Below are 19,562 nucleotides of genomic sequence, written 5' to 3' on the forward strand. Positions count from 1 at the left end.
CCCGGAGCCGCGCCGAAGTTGGGGCGGGGGCTGAGTGCCCGGGCGGCCGCCGTCGCTCGTACAAGTGCCGCCCGCGCGGGAGCGCCGCGCCCCGCAAAGTTTGGGTCCGGCTGCGAGCGGCGCCGCGCGGCCGCGGCTCGGTGGTACTTTCGGAGGAGGTTTCGGTAGTTCCGGCTGCCAGTTACAAAATAAAGAGTCGTGGCGAAGCTCTCGAAGCTGATTGGCGTACGGAGACTTCGCTCTGTAACTTTAAGGGACCAACCAACAGGAAGGCGTGCGGCTGTGCTGGGCGTGCTTTCTCAAGGCGGGGAAGGCGCCTTTTGGCTGCGTCTTTCTTCTAAACCGTCTCTTGTTTTGTTATCGGTGCGGTCAGGGGCTGAGCTGCGCCGTGCTTTAGAGTGCGGTGCGAGTGTTCTCATTTGTTTGCGAAGTCCTTTGCACCGACCTGCCTTGTTTCCCGGGGTGTTTTGTGTCCGTCTGGGAGTGGGAGTGGAACTAAAAGCAGAGGAGGAGGCAGAGGCACCCGTCCCTCCTGCGGTGTGGGTGCTCGTGGCGTGTAAACACGGTGTTCAGAAAGAGAAAACTTTGAAGTAGAAAGGAGGAACTGGTGCAAGGCCCTTACTCCTGAAATTATTTTGAAGTTTCTTGTCTGCTTTGCTATAGGAAAGCATCACTTTAATGGTTATGATTTTTGTCCAGAGCTTGTAAACTCTAGAGTGCATCAGCGTGCTGTATGGGAGGAAGGAATGAACTGTGGACATTTATTAGTTGTAGAGAAGAGCAATCTAAGTCCAACTTCCAGCTGAGGAAGTAAGAGAATCACACAGTCAGCATACCTGAAAAAAATAACAGATACCCAAACAGATTTTTTCCCTCCCTTGTAAGTACAATCCAGATGGAAATTTGAGATCCAGGTCAAACAACCCAGACCAAAATTCCTTGGTAATGGGACTGTGTGAACACTACGTGACTTTCTGTGACCAGCAGAAGCTGACCACCTAATTCAAATCAGCTCAGGGATGACACTAACTTACAAAAAAATAAATAAAAAATCTACAATTACCTACTTTGCTTGAAAGCTGTTAAAGCAGCCATCCAAAATGGTAGCATTGTTCGTAGAACAAAATTAGACGCTTGCACTAGCTCTTCTGCTACTGAAAGTGTTTCATGATTAAGAACTGCAAGTTAGCAGAACAGCATCAATAAAATACATACAATCTACGGTTTTCTAATTCTTAATATTTCATTGAAAAGATAAGATTACTTCAGCATTTATAAAGGGGAGCATAAGCTATTCAATTCATTTCAAGTATAATAGTAATGGTGATAGATTTAAGATCAGAAATCGAATTTGTAAGATTGCATTTCTAATAATAATGTAAAATGACACAGTAAATGCAGTTAAAAAGTCATAGGTGTTTTTTCCTGAGACTAAATTACATAGTGACAGGCTCCAGTTTCTGTTCAGTTGTTCTCCACCTACTTCAAATACTTCAGAAAAGTATAATACATATTAATAGTTTAATTCAGTAAGAATCAGTATGAAAACTTGAACATTGTCCGTATTTTACAATTTTTTGTACTAACGTTTATTATAATAAATGAACACTTCATGCTTAAATACTACCATATAATGAACTTTACACTTAAAAATTCACATCATATTTCAAGTGGTATGATATGTACAACAGAATGAAGGGCCGTAGATAATGCATACCTAACAATTGTTGACATTTTTTAACAGAGCCAAACTGTGGGCTTGATCCATTTATTTCTGACACCTTAATTCTTCTTTCCTAAACTTTTAACAATGGGATCCTTTCCTTCTAATCCATAGTTTCTTTTATTTGGGGTAGTTTTGTTCTTGGATCTACTACTGGTCACAGTGTGCAGCTTGCTTGACTGCTTCTGTCTTCTGTTTCTCACTTACAATCATGTAGGGGCATCACTAGATGCTTTGAGATTTGTTGCTAACAAGCACAGAATAGGTAGGAGTCATTTAGAGTTACTAGTCAGTAGCTTTACAGTTTTTTTTTAATCCCTCCAGAAACGAAAAGCCTTTGCTATTTGAACTTTTCATAAACTGTGTACCAGTTCTTACGTTTGCTCTGTAAACTGTCCTGTCAGTTTTGTGTAGAGACTTATTAAATGGCTTAGTACTTCGGGTATGTCTAAACTTCATACTGTCTTAGAATGTTTTTGATGTTAATTTACCCATTGAATACTTTTAATTTTTAATATCTATTTGCATTTTTGTTTCAGGATGACACTGAAGAAAATTCCAATGATGGCAGCCAGCCATCCAAAAGACGACGGATGGGCTCAGGGGACAGTTCTCGGAGCTGTGAAACTTCTAGTCAGGACCTTGGGTAATACTGTCATTTATTGCTAGTCTTACTGTTTCGTTTGATATGCTGAAGCATTAGCTCTTCTCCATTCTTTCATGTTCTTTGTTTAACTTTCTGAATTGAGTCGTGCAAGTAGCTAGCGGTCTTTTTCTTTGATTTCTTCTGATGTTGTTCTTATGCTCAGATACAGCTATTTTCCTGCCGAAAACTTGATAGAGTACAAGTGGCCACCAGATGAAACAGGAGAGTACTATATGCTTCAGGAGCAAGTTAGTGAATATTTGGGTGTGACTTCCTTTAAAAGAAAATACCCAGGTATTTGTTTTTTTAAGTCTTTCTTCTAAAAATCTGTCATCTTGCATTTTGAATGTAATCTGTGTCTTTCTGCAGAACGGTCCATTTAACTAAAAAAGACCATAGCAAAAGGAGATCTCAGTTTTGTATGTTGTACTTTTTGGTTTTGTTGCTGGAGTTTTGAAAATGTATCCTGCAGTTTTCAAAGTAATTTAGAACTTTTCAGTCTTGCCACTGAAAACTCTGTACAAAAGAGTGAGTTGGGTGTTAGGTCAGCAAGTAGCTTTTGAAAACTGACCTCAGCTTTATTCTGAAGTGTTTTGTTGGTGATTTCTTACTGTAAAGCTGGCTTTATCTTTATTCTGTTTCCTGTATAGTGCAGACTCATTGCCTGAAAATAAAATTCTCAAAATAGTTTGACATTGTTTATGGGGGATTTTGAGTAACTTCATACGCTTCTGTTGCTGATTTTTTCTTTTATCTCTGAAGATCTAGAACGACGAGATCTATCTCACAAGGAGAAACTCTACCTCAGAGAACTAAATGTTATCACAGAGACTCAGTGCACATTAGGTGAGAGAAAAAAAGGATACCATGTTGCACTATAAAAAACAACACGCTGAAAATGTGATTCAGGTTGGCAGAGAAGTGAATCACTCACAAATGTAAATTCTGACATAAAAACCAGTTTATATTTAATTTCTAGTTTGTGTAAATTGGCCAAAGGATATCAATGCTCAATATTGATTACAAAAAAGAAATTTCAGTTCTATTCTAATTACTTAGTAAAAACTATGTTTTAAATTAGCTTTTATAGCCTTTTTCTCCTTACAGAAAAAGAACAGAATGATTTTTCAAACTAAAAAGTCCACCTGTTGTGTTCAGCTGAATTAGTTGTGACCCAGAAAACATTAGTGTATTTTATACAGGTGAACTTATGTCTTAGATGTCAAAAGGGTGAATATTAAACCACTTCAATATATGCGCAATAGAACAGCGTCATGAATGCATTTTATATTGAAAGAACTTCAAGTATTTGTTCTTCCTCTGCTAATGTGTGTGACTTGGAGTATGCTAAAAATTAAAGGATGTCTGTCACTTTATTTTTTCCCAATGTACCAATGGATCTGTGCAAATGTTATGTCATTTTATAAATTAACAGTCCTTGGTGCACTGCCTTTGTTTCTCGCCTGCCAGTTTTCTTGAAAATTTTGACTTAAGTATGCAGGATATAAAAATATCTGATTTTTATCAGTAGAAGCAAAATGCTGTTCTCTATCTCACGTATACAGTAGAGGCATGTGCTGCGTTAACTGTCCCTATTAACATATGTCAACTTCCATCCTGTTGTCAATGGAGATTAGTTGCGTTGGAAGCTTTCAAAGAGGCGTTCTGCGTGACTTGATAGCTGCAAAGTGACACGTTCTGACTTTTGAACTTGAAATACTTTAAACAGGAGTCAGGCATCTGTGTCCAGTTTGCTACTCTGAATTGACCTCACAGTGATTCTTTCTTGATTTGTATAGAGAACCTAACCTCACAATTAAATAGTGCAAGGTAGTGAAACTAACCATTCGCCAGTACAAGATACTGAAGCTAACATGTCACCAGGTCCTACTTCCAGCAAAGGCTCTGCCTCGTAGGGGAGTTTAGTAGGTGACAGTCATTGTGAAGATGAATGCTGGATTCTGTAGCTGTAAGCGAGGGAAGAAGTGAATCTTTCCTCCTTGGGGAGAAGCAAAGCCTTAATCAGCCTTGAAAGCTAAATGACGTAAGTTCACTCCTACATGAGAGAGGGTGAAGCAGTGTGCACTGTAGGTTATTGTCTTTAGCTGCTCAAAAACTTCAGCTGATGATTGTGAGATATAAATAACCCACAGTTAGTTTTGCCAGATAGCATCATTATTGCTTTTATCTATTTTAGGTCTAACAGCTTTGCGTAGTGATGAAGTAATTGATCTTATGATTAAAGAGTACCCTGCCAAACATGCTGAGTATTCTGTTATACTGCAAGAGAAAGAACGTCAGCGAATAACAGATCATTATAAAGAGTACTCTGTGAGTAAATAGCATATGCTAAGTGAACCAGATCTGTAACATGGAATATATAAAAAAGCGTTCACAAACTGGTAGTGAAATTTGTGTAAGTTAATAAAATTGTTTTTGTTTCAGCAAATGCAGCAGCAGAACACGCAGAAAGTAGAAGCTAGTAAAGTTCCAGAATACATTAAAAAAGCTGCCAAGAAGGCTGCGGAATTCAACAGTAATTTAAACCGAGAGCGAATGGAAGAAAGAAGAGCCTATTTTGATTTACAGACACATGTAGGCAAATTAAATTTTTCTATCAGTGTCAACAGGTAGCTCCTTGCTTGTTTTAGTAAGGATGTTTCTTGGAACCTTTCTAACAATTTTATCATTCAGGGGTTGATTAGTCTCGTTATAGACATACAGGAACTTTAACCATTTCACAGCATGGTTAAAAAGAATAATTTCAAATACATTTAATTTAAAACTTTTTTTAACTTCTGTCCGAGGAAGCTTTTACTTTGTTGTTGCTAATTTGCTGGTAACAGCATAAAATTAAGAGGATGTTTAGGTTAAGAAGCTTCTGTTGTTCTTATACCTTTTCATGTAAATGATCAGTTCTTTTTTGGAACAGTTCAAAATTCTGTCTGGACAATATATTGAGTTAAAAAGTAAACTGTTTATCTAAAAGAACGCTTCGTATCAAATTTTATGCCCTTTTTGTTAGATGTTATGTTTTCTCTATGCAAATTATTACAGTATGGTAGTATTTTATGGAAAGGTAACATTTTCCTGATAGTGATACGTTACAAACAAGATGGTGGATATTTACTTTGACTCATTTCTAAAGGAAAGAAGGCTTCTACAAGCTTCTTTTTCATGTTTTTGTGTTATTAATGGGATTTTTTAGTGGTACAGTCTGGTTTTGGCATTAGATGGCACTGTTCTTGCTACCTTCTACCAGTATGGACCCACAATATTAATGTCAAAGATACTTATCACAAAAGTTTATGTTTACTGTTTCAATTGCTAGATTTTATTATTTTTTAAATGATTTTACATACTGTACTATTAGAAGTAGTGTTACCTCTTTCAGTTCACCAAGCACATCCTGATTAGACTTAAATCTGTAATACTGTTTTATGAGTGGGATCACTTGTCATTTTAATGAATTGAATTTTCCATGGGAGAGTTCAGATAGCTGTTCTAATTGAGTAAAAGGGATAGACTGGCATGTCCAAAAATATTTGCAGGGAATGGAGGGCAAGGAAAGCTTGAAAGTTTACAAAACAAGAACTTCATTGTTTTGTGTTAAACAACAGATTATCCAGGTGCCTCAAGGAAAATACAAGATCTTACCTACAGAGAGAACAAAGGTTAGTCCTTATCCAGTGGCTCTCATACCCGGCCAGTTCCAGGAGTACTACAAAAGGTATTTTAAAAGCATTGCAATTGCTGTTTCTTTTGCACTGATCTCTACATCTAGCTGATGGAAAACATTGGAGTGTATTCGCTGTAAAGTTTTGAATTACTCTTATGCTAGAGGCACTTGCTAGTCTAATAAATGCACAGCATGGGGGCTTTTGTCAACAACGCATATGTAATACTTGCTATGAGAATGTTTCCTGCTCTGATGTATTGCGGTGCCTGAAATTTGGCCCGCTCAGATAATCTGTTTAGATCTTGACATTATCCTGTAGTTATTTTTATTTGCAATTTTTTTCCCCCTCAGTAATCAAGAAACTTGATCTGAAATATATCATCTTTATTTATTTTGCTTTGGACCCCAACTGTTTGCATGCCCTGGGTTAGAATTGATGCTGTGTACTTCTATAATCAAAGTATATGGTTTGTTGGCATGAGTTGATTAAGAATTTGTAGGCATTCAGGTGCCCTTTTGTGATTGCTCAGGTTTGAAACATTGCAAATATACTCTTCCTATGTTCCATGAATATCTGCCTACACAAAGATGACAAGTACTAAATAGTGTAACACTGGCGAGGATGAATAAGTAGGTTTCCTACGTTTTTAGAAATGTATGTTTGTATGTGCTTCCCTGAAAAGGAGGGTTGGGATTATTTACGTTTCTTTCTCTAATTTTCTTGTATATTTTGTGAGGTACATCTGTGCATGAAGTGCACAGGCATTCATTTATGTTTTTTATTAACTTTAGATATTCTCCAGATGAACTTCGTTACTTACCGTTAAACACAGCTCTTTACGAACCCCCTTTGGATCCAGAGCTGCCTGCATTAGACAGTGATGGGGATTCGGATGATGCGGAGGAAGGGCGAGGTGACGAGAAACGGAAAACCAAAGGCAATTCGGTGAGACAAATTGAAAGTATTCTTCAACAACAACAAAAAAATCCTTTCTCTTCACCTTTTTTAAGTTTCAATAATTTCCTAGTAGAATCTTTTAACCTTTGCAAAATGAAGTAGAATCGCAAGCTCAAAATACCCACCTTTTTAGTACTTCTCTTTATTTTATAACATTTCTCTTCAACTTTCCATTTTACTCTGTTTTTAAAGTAAGTAAAAAAAAATTGAAATATCAGCCCCCTTTTTCCTTCTTTTTAAATAAGTTTTGAGGAACCTTCCTTCGTATAGCCTTTTCCTCAAGTGACAGGTCAGGCTGCTAGCATTTCTATGGGGAGTGAACTTCGGTTCAGTTCATGGCATGTTTTGCTATTTTAGTTTCATAGAATGTGTCCTATCAGTAAAACAAAGGTCTTGTTTGCCTTGCTTACTTTGTTTTCCTGTGAAGTAGAAGCAGGAAGTACTCAATACAGAAGCAGTTACTTCATTGCTGCAGCTTGAAGAAAAGGTTGAAAGCAGTTTTGTTGTTGTTTTATGATACATCTTTAATAGGTGTGTATGTTCTCTAAACTTACGCAAACTTGAAATTAACTGGTACTGGAATGTAAGCGAAAGCTTCACATGCCTACCTTGGTAGTGTTTGTAGATGCTCAGGAACAGTTGTGCTTCAGGTGAGCTGTCAAGGTATGACTAAATCATTGGTATGTTGGTGTTGTTGGTGTATTGGTGATGACCATTTTCTAGAAATTGAACCCTATTACTAAGAAAAACAGAATATAGAATCACAGATGCATTTAACAGTTTCTAGTTCAACTGACTAAAATGTTAGACAGTGGATAATTGATAGTGGGTAAAAAAAATGAGATATTTCTCCATGTGAATATTTATAGTTAAATATTCACAACATACTCATAATTAAAGAAGAAGGGAAGGGGTCAGCTTGTAGACTAGCAAGGGATAGCGTTAATATGCCCTTTTTGCTTGTATTTTGGGGAAAGAAAAAGTAAACTTAGCACGTTAAATTTCAACACAAAATTTTGATTTAATCATACTCTGGGTTGTGGGGTTTTTTTTTGTTCGTTTGTTTATTTGTTTTAATAGTTGGTCTTTAATCACTTCTTTCTAGTTTCCATTTCTACTTCCGTTTTTCTTAATGGCAAAGAAAAGTAATTGGACTGAGCAGGTTATCCTTTCATTTTCCACAGAAGTTCAGATGCCTTTTTGATGAGAGAACACAGAAGGGAAAATGTTGTGCTTCTGTTGGAAGGATTTAGGGAATATTTGAAAGGAGATTCTTATGAATTGAGTTTGGTATAGAACAGGGCTTCTTTAGTAATCGTTGAAAGGTATTGTTTGGGCAAAATATCTGTTGAATGCAAAAGCGGATGGTTCTCAAGCCTCTTTATCTGAATCCTGAGCTACCTACTGTTCTCTCTGTTGAGTCCTGTAATATGCTTTTTCCTTTTATCCCGTCCCTATTGTTGGAGTCAGGTAGCAGTTTTCCTGTTCTGTAGTGTTTTAATGGACTTGTCCTGAATAACCCTGCCATAATTAAAAAACAAAAAACAAACAAAAAAACCCCACAATCAACTGCTGTGAAACATACAATTTCTTTTTTCCACGTAGTTAGCTTTGCTTTTCTGTTATACTCCTTTTGCACTGTGTCTGTTTTGTCTGTTTTGATTTTAGGTTCTGGGGCATAGGTGGGTTACTCTATTTGCGCAGAGTGCCAATTACTGTAGGGCACCATTGCTACATGGCCTTTCAATTTTTAGTGTAATAAACGTGCTTGATTGTATTGTTTTCTGCTGGAGCTTTTTGGAGGCCTTTATTAACACTTCTCTGAGAAAAATCTTGTGCTGCTGCTCTCAGTTATGCTTATGTTGGTCTCTCACTTTCTTTGAACCTCTTCCCCATTTTCTTACCTTCCCATTCCAAAAAAAAAAATAAAATTCTTTAACTGCAGCATGAAATTGATGTTTGGTTCTGTATAAAATGTTGAAGCATGTTTTGCCTTTGATGGCATTCTTCTGCTGCAATCCACATGAAATATTGAGGGCGCTCCTGGTGAAAATATGAGATGAGGGTGGCAGAAAAAACCTTCACATACTTAATTTGAGATAGTGCTGTTTGGCAATACATTTTAAATACACAGCCAGGGCACTTTTAAGTTTTTACTGGCCCTATGTTATGTAAACAACATCTTGCATATAGTTGATTTCTTGCTGTCTTTCAAAGGAAAATGGTTCAAAGAACTAGACTGTAGTGTATCCCACTCTGCTATCAAGATAACTGAAAAACATTACTGTTATTGCTGATGCCAGTCTTTTAGCATGAGAAAAAATAGATAAAGAAGGTTATGAGAAGAGATGTTCTGTATTGTGATGTACCCCATGCTTTTGTAGAAGGAAAGATATACATCCTTCTTTTACCCTAGTTGGCTGTAAGGGGCACACAAAAGACTTGTCTGTCTATCCGAAAAAGTAAAAAATATAGCTATGATATTTTCATTATAGGATAATTCGTCTGGCAATGTATCTGAAGGTGATTGCGCCACAGACAACCAGGAGGATTCTTTTCAGGGAAGACAAAAAACAAGGGACAAAAGTGCTACTCCAAGAAAAGATGGTTCCAAACGTTCTGTATTATCCAAATCAGTTCCTGGGTACAAGGTAGAAGAAAAAAGCCCCTGACTGAACGTCTTTACTGACCAGCCTCTCCCTGAAATATTTGTTTTTCAGTATTACGGAACTTCTGCTTGCTGTACTTCACTAGCTGCTCTCCTGTTGTGTGCTCCATCTGTTTGCTTCCTTACTTCCTTTTTGCTTTTATTTCACATGGGCCTCTCCTGTACTCTAGCTATACGGTGGCCTCTATTTCTGTTAACTTCTCTGATTCCTAGGCAGTTACACTAGAAAAATCCATTGTGGATTGGTCATTGGAGCTCTACATCTTTCTGTCTGCCTTGACATTGACATGCCAATCAGAATTACTTGCCAGTTCAAAACTTGCACTTGATATCCGTTATTTTTTGTACTGTTCAGTACATACCTAGAGATCAGTGCTGTAAAGTGCAGCTATGTGGCTGAACATGTTGTTATAATGTTCATTTTAAATAGTCTTTTATCTTGAGATGTTACGATGTATAGGATGAAAGGCAAGAGGCTTGCTGCAGTTGTGCAGGCAACACTACATAACCACTTTAACACTATATGGAAAAGAGCTTTTTATGTAGTTCATATTATGTAGAAAAGTTTGTAGGCAATATGCTTTTATCTGACTTGGTTAGGATGTTACTGCATTTGAGCTAGGAAGCAATGATTGCCAAGACCCAAATTATCAGTATTACTGTATAATAATTTAAAAAAATGAGATGGTAAAAAGATGGATAAAAAATACTCTTCAGAAGAAACAGAAATTGATATGCATTATCATTATTGTTTTTCTGCTTAATGAGGTATTTTGAATATAACTTAACACTTCTAAAACATGTTGTCCAGTCCTGTTCCACTGACAGGAATGAGAGTTTTCCTTTGACACGTATAGGAGCAGGAATAGGCCCACAGAGAAGAAAAACATCACATTAACATAAGGTTTATAGAACAAACAGGAGTGCATGTTAAGAGAGGTTATGAAAAAAAAACTTTTTGTCAGTGGCAAGATCATACGTATCAAGAAACTTTCTCAGCAAGAGTGTGCTGTTGATGGTTTGCATTCTGTATTTGAAACTGTTTATGATCTAGAGCCACCAAGCTAACAGTAAATAAACTATGAATTAAGAAGCTAATTTACAGCAAGAATTGGACAGCTTTGATAAATTTTCTCTACATACAGTAACTGTGAAAGTTAATAGCAGATGTCAAGCTCTGGTTGTGTTTTGTCTTTCATAAACTTAAAAGAAATATGCAAACTATGGAGATTGAGACTGTGGTACCATAAGTTCATTTTTTATATGTAAGTTCACAAATTGTTGTAGACTCAGAATGCATACCTATGTTCCCATGAACATGAAATCCTACAATGGCACTTGACATTTTTTTAGCTTTGTTTAACTTGACATCAGAGATTGTGTGCCACTGGTTTATAGAAAAGTTTCACTTAACTTTGAGATTTCTGAGTATTCTATTAGTTTAATCTATGCATGGCCTTTTGAATGCGTAGAGAGAAGATTTTTAGAAAACAGAACTTTTTTTGAACTTATATTGGTGGTATACAGCATTGCATTTCGGAAATGGATTCCCATAGCAATTATGGGTTCAAAATCACCGACTGCATTAGTAACAAGCTGTTACTGGAAATTCGCAGTGCCACGTCTTGTCAGTGGCTGTTGTATCCTGCCTGCATCAGCCATCAGCCTGTTGATAGGCCAAGGTGGTGATGCTATGTTGGGATATTGAGAGGACTGGCTTTCTTGTTCGTGGGAGTGTTTAAATGCTTTCAGTAAACTCAATTATATGAGCTGCTTTAGCTGGTGAGACAGAAAGATTCTTGTCTGTTAGTCAGTTAAAAACACCAGGTAACTATATACCGCATGTGCCTGAATGTTAAGGCACTTCGAGCTGAAGGCTTAAGTGATTTAAAACTTTGTCCCTGTGAATTCCAAATCTTTGTAATACCTTTATTCTGTACCATTCTCTAATATCTGACTATTTTTGTAGGACAGTAAACTTGGTTATGTGTAGTTTGATTGAAGGATAATTGCTACGGCATCAAAATGCAAATGTATAGTTATAGCCACATTGTGAGTATGGCAGGATTCACACATTTCCACGGAGTTATTTTTAAGTAAAAGAAACGATGTATTTTGTATGGAGGCATTCTTATTGTCAGTTCTTAAACAAAGAAGGGTTAGAATGTGTCAGACGTTTTGTCATGTTACAAGTAGCAAGTCTCTATTTCTCCAGGACTGGCTATTGCAATTGCGCACACAGGGTGTTATTAAAAGTAAAGGAGGTTTTTTTGGGGTTTTTTTTGCACATAAATCTGAAATGTATTGAGAAACTATATTTTACAACACTTCTGTTTTGGGTCTCTGCATATGCAAGTGGAATGCTTTGTGTTCAGAATAAGACCTTACAAAAATGGCATAGTTGGAATGCTGACTTTGAGAGCTGCAGCACAGCAGCATGGAGATTAAAACTGGCAGAACAGCCGTCTATCTGACCTGCGTTCTTTTCCTCCTCCTTCCTTACCCCAATTAGATGAATATGTACAAAGCAAAATATACTCTGATGGATGGGATATTGTGACTTCCCATTTGGATTTGATAACGCTTTCCTCATAGTGTTTCTAAAGGCCATTTATGATGGCAGAACTTGAGTTGTTAAAAAATGTGAAATCTTTCTTTTTTTCAATACTGTTAACAAAAAATTACATCCATACTATTGGAACTTTATTATTAATAGGCTGTGATTCCCATCCTACCCACCCCCTAAATGCACGATTTCTAATAAACACGATTTAGTGAAGTAAGAGTAGATGGAAGCAGTTTTAATTAATGCACCTGTATCAGTGTCTGACTTTAGAAACATATAGAGCAGTGTTAATGCACATACCCTGATGCAAGTACAGTGACCAGAAAGTAGCTCACTTTAGTTTTGATGGAGTACAAGGGAGTATGCTGCTGAGTATTAAAGGCAGTGAGACACAAATGTGTAACAAATTAGAAGTCTGATTAGAGAAGTGCACTTGCTATTCTAGAAAGGCTTGATTTACTTAGAAAATAGATAAAAACACAACAACAATGTAAATCAGAATGTAGACCAAGCAACAGAAGGGTAAATGCTGCAACACTGACAAAGTTTAAGCATGTGCCACTTTTGTTGAGAGGAGCAGGGTATAAAGGTATACATGTAGGACACATAGAATAGTTAACAGTGAAAGATTTTATGTGTGTTTTTGCTTCCATTATATTTATTACTTTGTAGAGACTTTTGTGAATGTTAGACTTCTTTTATTGTTTTATTATATTTATGTATAAAACAGGTTGACTATGCTTTTTTAAATAAATAAGCAAAAAAAGTCTGTATGAACGCCTCTGTCATCTTTTGAAGGAAGTTACCAATGAAGAGCTGGTATGGTGGTTTGTTTTTAAATAAAACTCTTTAGACCAGACAATATCGGAGACAATAGCTGTGTTATAACTTAAAAAAAAACAGATGGAACACTTCATAAATCTTTAGGCAATGTGTCATGCTTAAAAATGAGTTCAGATTATTATTTTGTTTTTTTACTAGATGTAGGTGCTAGAATAAAAACTGGCTGGGGTGATAGACACGGTTAAGCATAAGTTGCATTACAGAAGATCTCTGTTTTTTGGTTGTTTTTTTTTTTTAATATATACATTTCTGCTTTTACTTTTTTTTTTTTTCTTTTTCATTTGAACTTCATTCTTCTCCCCACAAATGGTTTGTAGTTGACTGGGACTGTTCTTGCTTACTGACATGCCTTTTGGTTCCATAGAAAATGGGATATGCCTTGAATTTCCTCTAGTAGCTGTGTCTTAGCAGCAGCATTTGTTTTCTACGCTCTGGCAATAGTCATTAAAATCAGTGAGTACTATACTGAAATTAGTGAGAAATTGAGTTTAAAATTATTACGCATTCATCAAAACTCAACAGTGTACTGAAATACATCCGAAGTTTGCAATGCTTGGTTTATTCTTTGGTCCTCACCAAGATGTTTCTGAAAAATGTAATGCCTTCTATCTTCTTTGGTCATCATTAGGTTAGAACTCTGTTGGTTTGTCTTTTGGGTTTGGACACAGAATTAATACACAAATGTTACTCAATTTAACAGGCTCCTATTTCTCTCTTACCTTTTAAATACATCTCATGCACTCAAATAGGCTCCAGATGATCTCTTAGAAATATTATATAACTATAATCAGATGCAATGGTGTCTATTTCGTACTGCAGTTATGACTGGACACAAGAAGGAAAGGTAGCAGTGTATAACACAATAAACCATATATTTTAAAATGAAAGAAACAAAAATCTAGTTTATTGCTTTTGTAATTAAATTTCGATATTTAGAGAGTCAATGCAAAGGGAAAATTGTATTTAATTTCTTCCACGTGGGAAATCTGCATGGAGATTCATAAAGAAGTATTCTATATTGGGGAAAAGAATAGAAAAGCACTGAAATTTTTAGGGTTACATCATGTAACTTACACGTAGAGGATTGTTAGCTGATGAATTCAGAGGAAGAAGCTACTACATGCTCTACTCCAGTTTAATGTACACAATGCTCACTACACGTGTGTCAAGAGCGAAGTTTTAGAGAGTTAATCAAAGGTCATTTAAACATCACTCATTGTCAATTATTGTCATATGTACTAAGGTTCACAGAGCAGATAAGGCATTAATTTTAAGAGTTAAGGAGATACGTTTCCTGTTAAATCTGTGAATTCTTCTGGAATGAATTTATAGTCCTCTTCTACCCTTCCAGCCAAAGGTCATTCCAAATGCTATATGTGGAATTTGTCTGAAGGGTAAGGAGTCCAACAAGAAAGGAAAAGCTGAAGCTCTTATACATTGCTCCCAGTGTGACAACAGTGGTAAGTATCTGTATGCACTAACTGGATTCCTAAGGGAGTATCTCTGACAGATTTGTTGTGGAAGTATTTGTACGTGTGTACAACAGTTCCATTGCCTGTTCTCTCCTTCGTTAAAGCTTCCTATTTAATGTTATATGTACTGACACATTCAGTGCACTATCAGATCTCACCAGGAGGTGAGCTCAGCTTCAGCTTCTGTAAAAGCAGTCTAAATAATTTTACATTTCATTTCAGACATAGTAACGATATTGGTTTTAATTTAGGCCACCCTTCTTGCCTTGATATGACCCCGGAGCTTGTTGCTATGATTAAGACTTACCCTTGGCAATGTATGGAGTGTAAAACATGCATTATGTGTGGGCAGCCTCACCATGAAGAAGAAATGATGTTCTGTGATGTATGTGACCGCGGTTATCACACTTTTTGTGTGGGGCTTGACGCTATTCCCTCAGGTAATAAAGATTTAATTGTTCTCTTCCCACCTCCTCTGAGTCCTGGGGTTTCTCTCTCAGAATAAATGCTTTGCTTTTGAAAGAAGTTTAAAACCAGTGCGAATGGTAAGAATGAGCAGTAGTGTTGGAAAGCATCCAGTAGGGTCCCATTTTTTTTATAAGGTTTAGTTCTGTATATTTGGTTGTGCACAGTTTAACCTGGCAGTTCCTGAATAGGAAGTATAATTGGCTTTTTCAACAAAATCCAGACTCACTCAGAGCTAGTTTTTTTTTTAAATATGTATTTCCACAGAATACTGAGAATAATTACTTCTTTTCATGAAAGGAAACCATACGCCTGCATTGCTGCATATTGCTGGAATATAGCTTTCACATTAATAAAGTGTGCTATTATTTTAATTTCTAAATTAAAAAGTACGCTTAATATAGTATTTGTAAACACCTTTTTAAACACCTTTCCTTACCATTTTTGTCTTAGATGTCAAAGCTGGAAGTGAAGTACCTAAATTTCAGGCAGCCTATACCTTTAAATTACCTGGTCACTGCTATCTCCTGGCCAACTCAAGGCAGTGTAAAGAAAACTTCAGAGACAAACTGGTAGCAGCGTTGCTTTTCACATGATACTAAATCCATGCTATGGATTTAGTTCACGATGGTATTCACTGACGGTATTCCCTGTAACTGCTACCTCAAATATATTATATATTACCATTTGGGGAAGCACTAGAGTTTGCTTTCACTTTAGACCAGGTTATGTGGCTGATTCAACTTTCAGGTTGATTTAAGGAGAGAATCTGAGCAAAATAGATTATATTCCTACAAAACTATAAGATCAGCAAAGAAGCTTTTGTGATTCCAGCTGCTGTGATGTAAATAGTTAATATTCCTGCTCTTTGCTCAACCCATTACTGTTCCCTCAGTTAATGGGTTTTAGTACAAGGTCTGGTGTTGAGCCCCTGCCAGCCGTTTAATCTGTACTGCCCAACTGCACTGAAATAACTCACATTAGTTTGGGAAACAGGCCCTCCTACCCTGTGGCACAATAGCGACATTCTTCAGCTGCCATTCTTTTCTGCTGTGAGTAACCACCCATAACCTTGAACTGCGGTCATTCATATGAAAATCCAACTTGCAGCCTCATAGTTTGTCTTCTCTAATAACCACTGCCTTAGCAGTACTGGCACTTCTTGAGATCCACAAGTGTTACAGTAACCAATTGTTACATGCAACCAGTCTGCAAGGGATGGTGAATTTTACATGCTGCTTTTGGTATCTTTGAGAAAAGATACTTAACGTTTTAAAGAAGAGGTGGTTTTGTACATTAAAGGAAGTGCTACAAATTGATGAGAACCTATTAAAATGGTGGAAGGTGCATAACTAGATGAGCGAATTAAAAAAAAGGTAGTTTCCCATTAATTGATAACTTTCTTTTCTTAGGTCGCTGGATTTGTGAGTGTTGTCAGAAAGAGCCTCCCATACCCAGAAGAGGAGGAAGAAGGGGGAAAAACAGCAAGGAAGGCTAAACTCCCCTAAAAAACCTTGCTGTTTCAAAATTTAACTGCACAAATTAAAATGATACTTTGGTGCTATTTAACCAACCACTTTAAGAGGAACGATACCACTGCGTTTTTTCTTTTTACCAAATAAACTTTTAATTTTGGCTATATAACCCTTTTTGTGAGACAAGTCTCTAATCACGTCCTGTCAGCTATCTAGACAAAAAAGTCAAATTCCTATTCAAAAAGAGAAGGCTTTCCATAATGAAATTTAAATCGTACATGCACCATTTGTATAAAATTATAGTACCGTGCTTGTTTATTTCAGTGCACTCATCTGTAAGCTCTGTGAAAAGAAAATTACAGAGCAATTTAAATACATACTCTTTGCATAGCAATTAGTTATTCTGAAAGACTCAAGGCAAAAAGTACTCCTGGAAAAGACTTAACTTTCAGGGAGAAAATGAGCACGATCTTATCTTCTTACACTATTCTGCAAATTCCTTTCAGCAAAAGTTTTCTTTGCAAATTAGTGAATTATTGATATAAATTTACAGAAAAAAGAGACTGCAAGCATTTAAAAAAAAAAATCAATCACAAAAAGCTATAAAGGGGAGATGTAAGAAAATACCTCTCAAGCTTAAGACACTATATACTGAATTGCTTTTAATGAGGAATGAGAATGTTGCATTGACAACTAACAACAGCTGAAGGCTTACCCTCCCTACTGTAATAGTAACATGCACTTGATTCAGATCGTGGATTTGCAGAGGCGGTGAGCGACTGGACAGGCCTCTGCTCACAGATGACTGATGGGATGTACAGCACAAGCAGTCAAAATATAGACCCTCTATCCCCTGATGTGATTGTTTGGTTTTCCCTTCCTTCACCCTACGCTCCTCAACTTGAGTACACTCCAAAGCCATTGCTTGTTAGTTACACTGACGATAACCTGTCAAGAGGAGCAGGTTTTATTTTTAAATATGCTCCAAATTGAGAGGGGGCACTAGAGAGCAGCAGTATGTATTTCACTCTTTATAAAGAAAGTAATGACAGAAAATTGTTAGGAGTTGTTTTTTCCTAAGCACCTGTTTAAAGATCCCCAACTCTACATTCATCTTTAAGCCCTGATCTCTGAAGAATACCACAAATACCGTACTCGCTGCTCATTTTACACCTAGGGAAAAACATTTACAATATAAAATTAAATATGGCTTTTTTTCTCCCCATGACTTTCCTTCTGATTTACGAAAAGTTACCTGAATACCTCTTCAGGGAACAATAAAGAGTATTAAATATTATAGAAAGTTATTCGTGTTCAATTTCACAGGCTGAAATGTGATTTAGTCCATTATGTATTAACTTAAAGAGCTTCAAGTATCAATTTCAAGATTCCAATAAGTATAGTCCAGAAAACAGACTCTTCATCCTGAGATTCATCTTCTGTAGAGTGCGAGTATTTCTGGTTTGCCTCCATCTCCTCTGGGTTGTAGGAAGCCTCGCCAAATGGATACTGTACAACTGTTCGATCATAGTAGACTTTCATTTCAAACTCGCTCTCCAGGTGCGAAGGATGACCATAAATCCCTATTCCCACCGGGCGGCGGAAATGTGCTGGTACGTGGACAACGTCTTGGCCACAAGTAACAGACTGCAATTCGTATTCGTCAAAGCTGGGGTGAAGAGTCATATCAGATACGTACAAATCTGCGTCACCTTTTAAACTCTGCATCTGAAGTACTATCTTTCCCTGGTGATTTAGTCTCAAGTAGCTGTAGTTTCCTGCTCCGATCTGGCCTTGAACAACATGAAGAAGAATCCATTCTTCAGGTACATCTTCTTCCTCAAAGGTATTTACCACATACAGTACTTGAGCTGCCACAAATACTATCAGGATTCCCCTCCAGCGTGCTGCCATGGCTCTTAAGTTTTATTCTGATTCTTCCTATTGTCGAGTCCAGTACTCTGCAAATACAAAACAATTTAGATTTAGTATATTCCATTCCTGGAAGGAATCAGTTTTTGTTCACAGAAAGTCAAGCAACTTCAATAAAAACTGATTATTTACTGAGAAAACACAATACACTAAATGATGTCCCTGCAGCGTGGATTATTTCTCTGACCAAAAGCAGCATATTTTCACTGAAGTGTCTGCTTTCATGAAGTTTTTGTTACTGTATAAACACTCAGCTCTTTACACACTTACCTACAAGACAGCTCAAGCTGCTGGGGCAGGGCGGAGAGGGAAGGGGCTGTTACACAATGCAGGCTCCCGCACCCTTTCCTCCCTTGTTGCACACTCCTGGTCAGGCAGCCTCAGCACCTCTGCAGCGCAACAGCTGCACTCAATGCACAAGCTCTAAGCCTTGTCAAAGACTTCCAAAGAATACAGCTGACTGAATTTAAATGCCAATCAAGGTAAAGCACAGGTCCTTCGAAGCTTCAGATGATTTCCATCATTTCATGCCTTCCACAAGGACTGTACAATTATCTTAAACGTGACAGCTACTACTAAATTGTTGGTAACCTGCTAGCATCAAAACAAACTGCATGACTTCCGCTGAGATGCCACTTAAATCGTACAGGTTTTACAGCTAACAGATCGACGAACAACAGCACACAAACTTTACTGTAGTTCCCAGCTTTTGGTCCCATGGGCCACAAAGGCCCCAATCCTGCAACGACGGCATACAAGAAGCCCCGCGCTCACAAACCTGCCCAACTAACAAAAACCGAACTGAACAGCGACCGAAAAACAGCGGCGCGGCTCACCTCCGACTCGCCACAGGGCTCCGGCAACGGCGAGGCCGCGGTCCGCAGACGTGCGGCAGCGCAGGGCGGCGCGGAGAGATCCCGCCCCGAGGCGGGCCCGGCACACCCCGACGGCTGCGGCTGCCAAGAGGCCGCGGCGCGGAGGCCGACCCTGAAGAGCCGCCGGGCGTGAGCCGCCCCTCCCGCTTCTCCGCTCCCCCTGCACGCCCCTACAGCAGCGCCGGCCGCACTCGGCCCGACCAGCAGCGCGAGGAGCCGGTGCCCCCTCACAGCCCCGCCCCGCAGCCGCCACTCGCCGC

General features: G+C 37.9%; 2 protein-coding genes across 3 annotated transcripts in view; one reads left to right on the top strand and one right to left on the bottom strand.

Moving 5' to 3' along the window:
- Positions 1-16,664, top strand: part of PHF10 (PHD finger protein 10) — a 17,731-nt gene extending 1,067 nt beyond the window's left edge. Inside the window, exons 2-12 of one of the 2 annotated variants that reach the window (XM_021392935.1) lie at positions 2,263-2,369; positions 2,533-2,663; positions 3,132-3,215; positions 4,567-4,700; positions 4,815-4,964; positions 5,990-6,099; positions 6,841-6,994; positions 9,502-9,657; positions 14,435-14,543; positions 14,807-14,995; positions 16,433-16,664. In XM_021392935.1, coding sequence (XP_021248610.1) covers positions 2,317-2,369; positions 2,533-2,663; positions 3,132-3,215; positions 4,567-4,700; positions 4,815-4,964; positions 5,990-6,099; positions 6,841-6,994; positions 9,502-9,657; positions 14,435-14,543; positions 14,807-14,995; positions 16,433-16,518 — 1,356 coding nt within the window. In that variant the 5' untranslated portion in view covers positions 2,263-2,316 and the 3' untranslated portion in view covers positions 16,519-16,664. The remainder of the gene's footprint in view (positions 1-2,262; positions 2,370-2,532; positions 2,664-3,131; positions 3,216-4,566; positions 4,701-4,814; positions 4,965-5,989; positions 6,100-6,840; positions 6,995-9,501; positions 9,658-14,434; positions 14,544-14,806; positions 14,996-16,432) is intronic. The other variant, XM_021392934.1, reaches the window with a different exon arrangement.
- On the bottom strand, positions 15,257-19,537 carry C3H6orf120 (chromosome 3 C6orf120 homolog). The gene is made up of 2 exons (XM_021392936.1): positions 19,264-19,537; positions 15,257-18,456 (listed from the first exon to the last, which is right to left on the bottom strand). The coding sequence occupies exon 2, from the start codon at positions 18,407-18,409 to the stop codon at positions 17,855-17,857; it is 555 nt and encodes a 184-aa protein (XP_021248611.1). The 5' UTR covers positions 18,410-18,456; positions 19,264-19,537; the 3' UTR covers positions 15,257-17,854.

This window comes from Numida meleagris, chromosome 3 (assembly GCF_002078875.1).
Source record: "Numida meleagris isolate 19003 breed g44 Domestic line chromosome 3, NumMel1.0, whole genome shotgun sequence".
Lineage (NCBI taxonomy): Eukaryota > Metazoa > Chordata > Aves > Galliformes > Numididae > Numida > Numida meleagris.

Excerpts from the sequence above, each read along its gene's own strand:
- C3H6orf120 (XM_021392936.1), bottom strand. The coding sequence starts at position 18,409 with ATGGCAGCACGCTGGAGGGGAATCCTGATAGTATTTGTGGCAGCTCAA.